A 9,948-nucleotide genomic window follows, 5' to 3' on the forward strand; every position below is an offset into this window, starting at 1 on the left:
TTTCCCCAGCACGTTGTTGATTCACAGGAGAGGCAGGCTAAGAGCGCACGTCCTGGCCTCCTGGCCGTAGCTCTGCCTCATCAGCTGTTTTATTTCCAGAATCCCCTGTGGAAATAGAAACCCACAGAGGAGGAAGTAGGAAGAAATCTGGTTTCTTCATTGTTCTGTGTGTAGAAGAACGTGCAGGACCTTTTGAAGATGACTCAAAGAGGCCTCGCCAGCTCTCGGCTGGAGTATTACTGGGGGCACCCTTGCTGGTTCCCACGGGACCCTCTGCTCCTCCACGCTGGAGAGGGAAGCGGGGTTGACTTTCAGTTTTTCGCCCTCCATCTCTGGCTTGTTCTCTGGAAAAGGGCTTTCAGACATGATTTTCTGGATACCTTCCCAACCTGGAATGTTGAGTGTGACTTTGAGGGAGCTCGGTAGGGAGAAGGTGGGTGCATTCTAGATGGAGCGCAGGCTGAGGATGTGCTGTCCTGTGCGGGGACATGCACAGCAGGCGGGTTGGAAGCCAGTGGACTGTCGGTGGGGTCGTCGTTCACGCCCACGAGTGGGCAGCAGGCCGTAAGCAGCAGGCTTGGGAGTCGGGCGGACCTGGTTTGGAATCCTGGCTTTGGGGAAACTGGTGTCTGTATCCGAGCAGAGGAACAGGTGTGATGTTCATGTCCAGAGCAGCGGGGGAGGCAGCCCAGGAGAGAGGCAGCACTGTGGGGGGGACACAGGCAGAGGCCTCAGCTCGCCTGTCCTGAGCATTTAAACCAGCGGTTTAGCTGCACTGGAAACACTCTGCTCTCCGGGAATTCTTTTCAAGAATGCTGTTTGTCCTAGCTACGATTTCCAAACACGAGAGGCAGCATGAGCAGGACACAGAGCAGAGGCTTTGCGAGCCTTCCATGTGAGCTTTGGTGAATTCGTCAGCCCCACGGTGTCTCCTCCTCCATCTGTAAAATGGGGCTAAGAATGATACCAACCCCACGTATATCAGCTGATTTAATTCTCACGGCATCTTCATGAGAAAGGAGACCGGAATGCAAAACCCCACAGGGCCACACAGGAGGGGTGCTTCTGGCGGCTGCATGGGAGCAGTCAGGAGGCGGCTCTCGGGGGACCTGGCCCAAGGTTGAAAAGGCACAGAACGTGGGGTGCCTGGGTGGCTCAGTCGGTTAAGCGGCTGCTTCTAGATTTCGGCTGAGGTCACCATCTCAGGGTCCTGGGATCAAGCCCCCCATTGGACTCCGAGCTCAGAGATTCTCTCTCCCTCTCCTTCTGCCCCTCCCCCTGTGTGCACGCTCTCTCTCTCTTTCTAGAATAAATAAATCAATCTTAAAAAAAAGCACGGGAGGTGACAACAGCTGACAGTGTGGCATGCATCTGCTACTGGTCGGGCCTGTCTCCTTGCCAGCAGCCACGTGGAGGACCGGGGAGGACCCTGGGGGGTCAGGGGGTGGGGTGACGAGCAGCAAGACCCCAGGGCGGCTCCTCCTGAGCTGCGGCATCAGCCGGCGAGGTTCATTTGAAGCGTCGCCGATTTTCTTACCATCCGATACGATCCTCTTTGAATGTTGGCACAGATGCTGTTCCAAGCTAACTAGAAATTATCCAGGACTGTTCACCATTGTGAGTTAGTCACGCCACACTTCTTTATTAAACCTGGAAAGCAAAGCATTGACTCCTGTGAGAAGTAATTGAGATTTTGAAAGGTATTAACATAGAGTTCTTTGGAGAAATGGAAATCTTTTAATTTTTACTGGCATCTTAGACGCTGAGCCTCCCAATTGGATCCGTGCAGCTGACGGAGAGAAGGCATTGGAGTGCTCTCCTAATTGACAGGCTTGATTGACAGAGCGGTCCCTGAAGTCTCCTAATTGAGCAAAATGCTTGTCACCACACAAATCATTAAAGTACTATTTGAAAAATGTGCACGGTGACAAGTGCTAAGTTAGATGTTGTTCACAGCTACTCTCTGAACACAGATTTTCAAGCGAGATGAGCCCTTTTGTTTGTTGGTTGCTTCTTGGCGGCGGCGTAAGGCGGGCACCAGCTCCCGAGCCCTCGCAAGCGTGGGGGCCGGGGCTCGGGCTCGGGCTCGGGCGGGGGGCCTGTTCCGTGCAGGGTGGCGGAGTCCTCAGATGCCGCATCCTTGCCCTAAGCTGGTTTTCCTAGCAGCCAACTGTACGACTCCCGTTGCGGTGTTTGGGTCTGTTTTCCCTGAAACACGGCATGCTGCACGGGGTTGGTGGGTTTCTTTTTTTTTTTACGCAGCAAATGGAAAGGAACAGCGCTTCTGCCTAGCTTCCTCACCCTCTGAGCAGAGGCACACATCCGTGTGGTGTCATGAGAGCTTTGGTCCACATTTGGATCTCCGTTCACTCCAAACTGGTTGGTTGGAGCAGAACCGTTTCCCGATTCAGTGAGGGGCCTGCAGCCTGGTCTCTCTTTGGGTCCCCGCCTGGGCACATGTCCGGCCGGGTCGGCTCCAGGACTGTGTCTTCCCCAACGGGAAATCTGTGGGTCGTAGGTTCAGAAGAACCGGCATTGTTCGCTAGGGTCGGGGGGCGGGGGGGCGGGACTGGAAAGTTCTGTTGCTTTGGAACATGTGATTGTCCGGACGAGCGAGAGGCCCCGAGAGGAATTCTCCGGTCGTGAGGCCTTCCGTGAGTGGGGCTCATGTCTCCCAGTCCGGCTCTTTCTGTCACCTGCCTGTACCCTGAATGTGTTGGTGGGTGTGATGCGGTTCGCTCCTCTACATTTTGAGATAAGGAAACGAGGGCGGAAAGGAGAACAGTCTGTGAGGGTAACAAGCTGATTCCTGTGGGGTTCCAGCCTGGGCTTCTCAGGTTCTAACCCCCGGGCCGTTTTCACCGTACCTAGAGACACAGTGTCACGGGTTAGATTCATGCGCACGTAGCCCGGCCCTACCATGTACCAAGCAGGACGCCAGCCGTCACGCTCTGTCCTTCTTCGTGGACACAGCGACCTGTCCCCGTGGCTCATTCCCCACAGTCACTGTATCCTGGTGATGGCCAAGTCTGCTTTCCCATCAGAGCACGTATCCTGCTGTGCTGTGATGGTTTAGACAAAGCGACCGGGGGGAGCAGGGGCCGGTCTGTCTGCCGTATCGACAGCGGCCGGCACAGCGCAATGAGCATCAGGCGGATGAGCCCCAGTCCGCCAGCCTGCAGCCCACAGTCTCCCTCTCGTGGGGCTGGGGTAGCAGGTGCTTAGGGAAGGGCCCCTCATTCTAGATGTGGAAAGAGGCCCGTCTCCTCTTAGAAATAGCAGAGAAGTGGGTGCTGTGTCACGGTGCCCTCCCTCATGGCTCCCTAGTTTGGGATGGTCCTGGATTGTAGGGACTGCTCTGGAAGGAACACACGGGATGAGAAAGCAACAGGCTGCACGGGATGGGGAAGGGAGGTGGGGGAGAAGGGGAGGCTGGAGGAGGCAGGAGGACAAGGGGACTTGAGCATTGAGAGGTCAGAGCACATTGAGATAAGATAAAATGGAGCTCCCAGGCGTGTCAGTCTTGCATAAAGGGATGTCCCGAGCAGGAAGCTTTGCAGGGAGGTGTGCACCCGAGGATGGGACGTGCCTGCTTGGGGCCGACTCAGCCCTTTCCACTCAGCCTTAACAAACACTTTGTAACTTTGTATAGTGGCAAGACATTTTTGACAGTAATGGCCTCAGGGAGCAGGGCTGATGCTGCTGGGTTGGGGATTATGCTATAGCAGGATTTTGATTGAGGGAACAACCAATAGGCTTTTTAAGAGCTGGCTAAAGAAAAAGAGCCTGCTTCCCACCTGCAACCCCCAGCCCTTCACCAAACGGAGAAATCTGGAAGAGTCGGGAGCATTGGCCCTGTGTGTTCTGCACGGGCAGATGACGTGCGTAACCCTTGCCGGTGGGACAGCCTGCTCAGGGCTCCCGGAGGAGGACTGATACCTTCCGTGTCTTCACCTGGTGGGGAGTCCTACAGTTATCTAGTTTTTTGGAGATGGGTGTTTGGAGAGGTATAAACAGAACTGATCACTCAGGATGTGTAGAAATTTGGACTTCTTGGCCTGCAGCCTTAGACCTGGAACAGAAGAGAATGTTTACGAGCATCCTCCTTGGGAGGAGGGAGCTTAACTCTGTTTATCAGGAAGAAGCAGCGTCTTGGTTTAAAATAGAGTGATGATAGCTAGGAAATAGGGACGTGAACGAGGAGCGGCAGCCCCAGATGAATAATGCAGGAGGCATATGAATGGGAGTTAGTGAGCATTCATTGATAAATGTAATGGCATATGGTAAATGACCACCCGAGAGACAGTACTCGGGAGAGACCCGATTGACTCTGTCATTGATTCCGGCCTAATGCATTTTTAATGGCCACCCAGATGCATTTCCTAATTGGTGATTACATCACTCTGTGTTCCAGAATAAAGCATGAATCATCCTCCAGTGATGAAGAGCACGCAGCTGCCAAGCCATCAAGTGCAAGCCACCTTCCTCTGTTGTCCAGTGTCAGCTACAGGAAGACCCTCCGGCTCACTTCAGAGCAACTGGTGTGTGTCTCGTTCTTCCCTCGCCGTGTTCACAGGCACTGGCCAAGGCGTGGCCACCCAGACTCAGCGGCCTGGTGGTCTGGGTGCCCCTCCTGCTCTCCAGCCCAGCCTCAGCCCCTGGCCAGGCTGACCCCACAGTCTCGCTTCCCCTTTGTCTTCCCTGATGTAGCCCTGGAGCTTTCAAGTGTTGGAGGAGGGCAGCCTGAGGAAGCTAATTTATCCTTAGTTGTAAATGACTGATAAACCTGAATCTTGCAGGCTCTTTCCATTTTTAGAGAGATGTTTGTCGACTCAAGGGCAGCTCCTAAATTGGGGGAAATCAAGCACTTGCGATGGGGTTGAGAGAGTTTCAGGTGGCAGGGGGGCCATCATGGTCACAGTGTCCTCTTCTGTGAGGGTGTATCACCAGTTTTAGTCGGACCCTTCTTTTCCTGGACCTTGTTGCCCATGAACAGTCAGCGAGCAAGTATCCTCCCTCTTCTGCTTTTATCCGAAGAATGAGTGGGGGGCAGGCTAAGCTGTGACGGTGTTCGTGGGAAAGGGTCAGGCCAGACCCCCAGTTAACACCACCAGCACGCCCCTCAGCCTGGCAGCCTCTGTGCAGTTGCGTGGCATGTGGCTCAGGCCAGCGATGCTGGGGGGACCTGGAGTTGGGCAGCCAGCTGGCATGCACGAGAGGGTCCCCACAATGAGACGCAAAACCGCCAAAAAGGTAATTTTGCTTTCTGGATCTGTTGTGAATTCCTCGGGTCTGCGGTTATTCAGGAAAACATGTTTCCACACTTGGCCTTGTCTCCCCCGTTGTGGCCCTTCGTATTTATTCACGGAGTAGTAAGTGCGTCCTGTTCTGAAGGTGGGATTCCTGTGGCAAGCCTCCCAGCCTGTCATTCAACCCTGCAGGAAGAGGGTGAGCTTGCCTTACAGGGGGGCCTATGGGGAGAGCTGGGTTCAGGTGGCCCAAATCCTGGAAAGAACCATCCTCATCTGTAGGCAGAATTATACAGCAGCCCAGGGCAGTGAGTTTACAAAATAGTCCTAATCTAGCGTCTCATGGATTGGAATCCAAATAGCCCTCAGTCTGGGCCTTCCCCTCAAGTGGACACATGGCTCATGTTTTTCAGAAAAGCTTGAAGTTGAAGAATGGCCCCAACGACGTGGTGTTCAGCGTGACCACACAGTACCAAGGCACATGTCGCTGCGAAGGCACCATCTATCTGTGGAACTGGGATGACAAAGTCATCATCTCAGACATCGATGGGACCATCACCAGGTAGGTGCGGCCGCCTCAGGGGCCGTGGGCAAGTTCACCTTCCTGTAGGGCCCCGGGGCCTGGATCCGGCATCGCCATTCTCTGTCTGTGGTGCCGTGGGGCTCGTGCAGTTCGGTTTCTGGTGCAGCCGTGGAATCTTCGATCCTTGCCCTAAACTAAGCCGTAGTTGGGGTCGTGGTGCTTATTTCCCGGATGTTGCTCATGTGGATGCTTCCCAGGAGTGTCTTTCCACATGCCCTTTCCGCTTTGATTTAGCAAGTCACGGACTTGATGCGTGATCAGTGAGAAGGTGCCCTTTTGTGTGTTAATGTATCCCTCCGTGAGTGTTCTCTGATTACTCTAGGTTTGTGCTTTCTCTCCAGCAAGTAAGTCATGGGTCTTGTTGGCATATTTTATGGGGTGTTTCTGGTACAGTGAATTGGAATGGGCTTTCTCCCCCGTTGTCATGCCCCTTTTATTGTATTTTTCTCATTTCTACCTTTATTTAGATCAGATACTCTTGGCCACATTCTGCCCACCCTGGGCAAGGATTGGACCCACCAGGGCATCGCTAAGCTGTACCATAAAGTGAGCCAGTAAGTACCGGGCGCCTGCCCCCATCTCCCGTGTGCTGTTGGTGCGTGCATGACACTCTGCCCGCGGAACCTTGACCTTGAACGTGACTTGCAAGAGGAGTGCACCTCAGTCAAGCGGGGTCAGTGGGGGTGTGGAGGATTCTGAGGACGCAGCGAGTGCTCATCCCGCCAACTTGCAAGTGTGAATTCAGTGCCAAGAGACAAGAACGGAAGTGATGGGAGGCCCCAAAACTGTTGTCCGAACAAGGGTGGCGGCGTTAGGGGAGGGCTTGAGATTCAGTTCCTACTGAGGACCGTCTCCTCAGATGAGGTGAGGTAATGGTCCTCTGACAGCTGCCCAGCCACATAGTGTAGGCTGAAGAGGTGCAGATTCCAGGCAGGTTTTAGCTGCGGTGCTCATCTTGCCCGCCAGCCTGGGGGGTCCTCCGCTGTGTGGCCACAGTGCAGGACAGTGCCTGCTCTGTACCCTCCCACCGGTATGCCCAGGGGGGAGGGTAGATCTTGAACTGCTTCCTGTGTAGGGCACGTGTTACTTGGCTTACTAGCTTTTCAAAATTACTGTAAGAATTAATATCATTAGTTCCCTCAGAAGTGGTGGGTCCGCATTCCCATAGCTGCTGACAGGAGGCAGGGCACCTTCAGCCCTGCTCTGTCTCCGGGGTCAGGGGCCGTCGGGGTCTCTCCCTCCCCACACTGGCTCGTCACTTTCTCCATCTTTCTGTGGCCTAGAGCCTCCTCATCCGCGAAAACTCTCCCCCCAACGCTTTCTGTTCTGCAGCCACTTGGGCTGGAAGGGGCCTCAGGCCAGCGCAGGCCAGCCCCTCCTTTCCCTGGCTGAGGAAGGCGAGGAATTACGTAGTGGAGGTCAGGCCGGAAAACCGGGCCCATGCTTCCCAAGCTGATGTGCCTCACCTCTGGCCCACGTAGGTGACAGAGGGGGGTGGGGGCTGGGCACCCATGCTCTGTGAGCACCGATGAACGAAGCGCACTTTCCTGCCCCTCATTCATTTACTTACCCAGCATTTATTGAGTGGCTGTTGTGTGATCAGCCCAGTGACAGGTGCTTGGGATGTCACGAAGTGGACACGGCGTCTGGCCGCCTGGGCCTCACGCTGCCGTGGGGGCGGGGTGGCTGGGACGGGGCCTCGTACCCTGGTGGGATTGAGAGCGTCTGATCTCTTAGATGCCCCGCTCATTGGCTTGGCCTCACTTTTCCAGATTTCCTCTTCAAAAAATTACAAAAGTAATACATGCTTCTTTAAAAAAAAATGAAGAGAAATAAGAAAAATGAGAGAAATTTGAGAGTGGGAAGGTTGTGTCTTCTTCCTCTCGGCCCTACCGCCAGGTTAACCCACTCCCCGATGTGGAGCCACTGTGAACAGTTTGGTTCTGTCTCGGTGTCCTTAAAATCCATTTCCGCTCTCCCCACGCCCACCCCCTGACACGCACGCCTCCAGGATTTAGTAATACGTCTTTCTGTTTCATTACATGTAAGATTTACCTCATTTTCCAGTGCGGCACACATTGTATAATGTGGATAAACCGTGCTGTATCTTTTTTTTTTTTTTTTTAAAGATTTTATTTATTTATTTATTTGACAGAGAGAGACACAGCAAGAGAGGGAACACAAGCAGGGGGAGTGGGAGAGGGAGAAGCAGGCTTCCCGCAGAGCAGGGAGCCCGATGCGGGGCTCGATCCCAGGACCCTGGGATCATGACCTGAGCCGAAGGCAGATGCTTAACGACTGAGCCACCCAGGCGCCCCAAACCGTGCTGTATCTAACTAGTCCTCTGTTGGTGCACGGAGGACGAGTTTCCAGTTTCTTCACTAGGTCCAAGACTGATGTCCTAAGCACTCACATAGAATGTTTGTTATGTATGATGAGCCTATAAATAAATAAAGAAGGCGCACGCACGTAGGGAGGGACTGCTGTAAAGTGGATTCCCAGAAGTAGAATTGCCGGTCAGAGGATGAGCGCATTTGAAGATCTGATCAATAGAGCCAGATTGCCCTCTGCAAAGGTACACCCCGTCTGCAGTCTTGTGGACAGTGTGTGTGCCGGTCCCTTTCCCCACAGCCTCACCACGGCTGACCTCTCTCTCGTTGAGAAGGATTAATCTACTGAGGAGCTGCCTGGACTTGCACGACACTGAAAATTGCATCTATTTTTAGTTGGAAGAAGCCCTCATGAGTCAGGATACCGAGAAGCTCACAGCCTGAATCATTTTGGGCTTTGGAACATAAATCTACTCCTTTTCTTACTGTACATTAAAAAAAGAAAAAGGGCACAGTTGCATTTTTTTTTTTTTTTCCCCCCAGAAAAGATATCTCTTTGGAAAGTAGAGTAGGGTAGCTTACCAGAGAGCACCTGAGCATTCTTGACTTTGATCAATGGGCGTACGGGGAGTGAGGTCTGTCGATGAGGGTCGGTGATGAGTGCAGAATACTTCCTGTATTTTCAGTTTGGTTGAGAGGAAGGAGCTTGACATTTATTCATTCACTGAGTTTGGTGTGTGTCCTCAGTGCAGCCAGACAGGCCAGTGACGGTCAGAGTTTCCGGAGCAATCGGTGCAAACACGGTTTGGCCGTGGCCTTCAGGGGCCTGCGTTGAGTGCCTCCGGGCCGAGGTGCAGGCTCCTTTCTCTGCCTTCTGCTAGGTAGGCCCTTATTTCCCAACTTTCTCCCCAGACCTTCTTGCTGTAATCCAGGTCCACGATTTGTTTTCCCATCTTCCCACCTACACTCCAATGATGGCTTCTGCCCGCCATGCCTGTACCTCTGATTTTTGCCTCAGCATTTTTCACCTTGTGATGCCCAGCATGGATGCCATAGTCCTCACCATGCCTTCCCAGGCCGGAGTTGGCAAGCCCGGGCAGCTCTTACTTACCTTCTGACTGAGCTCTTTGTGGACACCCAGGACTCGGCCTGGCTTGTTTGGAGTGCTAGTGCCAGTGGGCTCGCTGTGACGCTCCCGTGGCTGACTGTTGGTTCGCGTGAACCCCCATCCTGGCAGCGCCCCACATGCTTCCTCCTCCAGGGCCCTGGGCGGCCGCCACGGGACAGGGGCAGGGACTCAGGACTGGTCACGGTGCGGGCTCCCTCTTCTCATGAGTCCAGGTCATTCTTCTCATGTCCTCCTGTGATTGCCCACAGAGCTTTAGCATGCTGGTGTACTAAGAACGTGATGCTGTTCACTTCAGGATTTGGGGACTGATCACTCTGTCTTCACCCTGCTTTTTCTGAACTTAGGCTGCACTTAAATTTTAGGCGCTGCAGTATTTAATGGAAAAACCAGTCTTGCAGATAGCCTCTTGCCTGAAAACAACAGAGAATGAGGGCAATTTTATTTATTTTTTTGCCAAATGTAATTACTTATTTGAATACAGTCAGCTGTGAGAAATTATCTGTAGGGCTGATTGTCACCTTGTTCATCGAGAGGGTAGAAAATAGCCTGCTTGGGGCGCCTGGGTGGCTCAGTCGTTAAGCGTCTGCCTTCGGCTCAGGTCATGATCCCAGGGTCCTGGGATCGAGTCCCACATCGGGCTCCCTGCTCGGCGGGAAG

General features: G+C 53.6%; 1 protein-coding gene across 1 annotated transcript; it reads left to right on the plus strand.

Annotated features, from left to right (window-relative positions):
• Positions 1-3,415: 3,415 nt before the first annotated feature.
• Positions 3,416-7,945, plus strand: LOC145719721 (phosphatidate phosphatase LPIN1-like). The gene is made up of 3 exons (XM_081811270.1): positions 3,416-4,541; positions 5,663-5,811; positions 6,300-7,945. Exons 1-3 carry the CDS (start codon positions 4,362-4,364, stop codon positions 6,388-6,390), a joined length of 420 nt encoding a protein of 139 aa, XP_081667396.1. The 5' UTR covers positions 3,416-4,361; the 3' UTR covers positions 6,391-7,945.
• The last annotated feature ends 2,003 nt before the right edge of the window (positions 7,946-9,948 follow it).

This window comes from Leptonychotes weddellii, unplaced genomic scaffold (genome assembly GCF_054177405.1).
Source record: "Leptonychotes weddellii isolate Sample4059 unplaced genomic scaffold, ASM5417740v2 HiC_scaffold_6685, whole genome shotgun sequence".
NCBI classification, from domain to species: domain Eukaryota; kingdom Metazoa; phylum Chordata; class Mammalia; order Carnivora; family Phocidae; genus Leptonychotes; species Leptonychotes weddellii.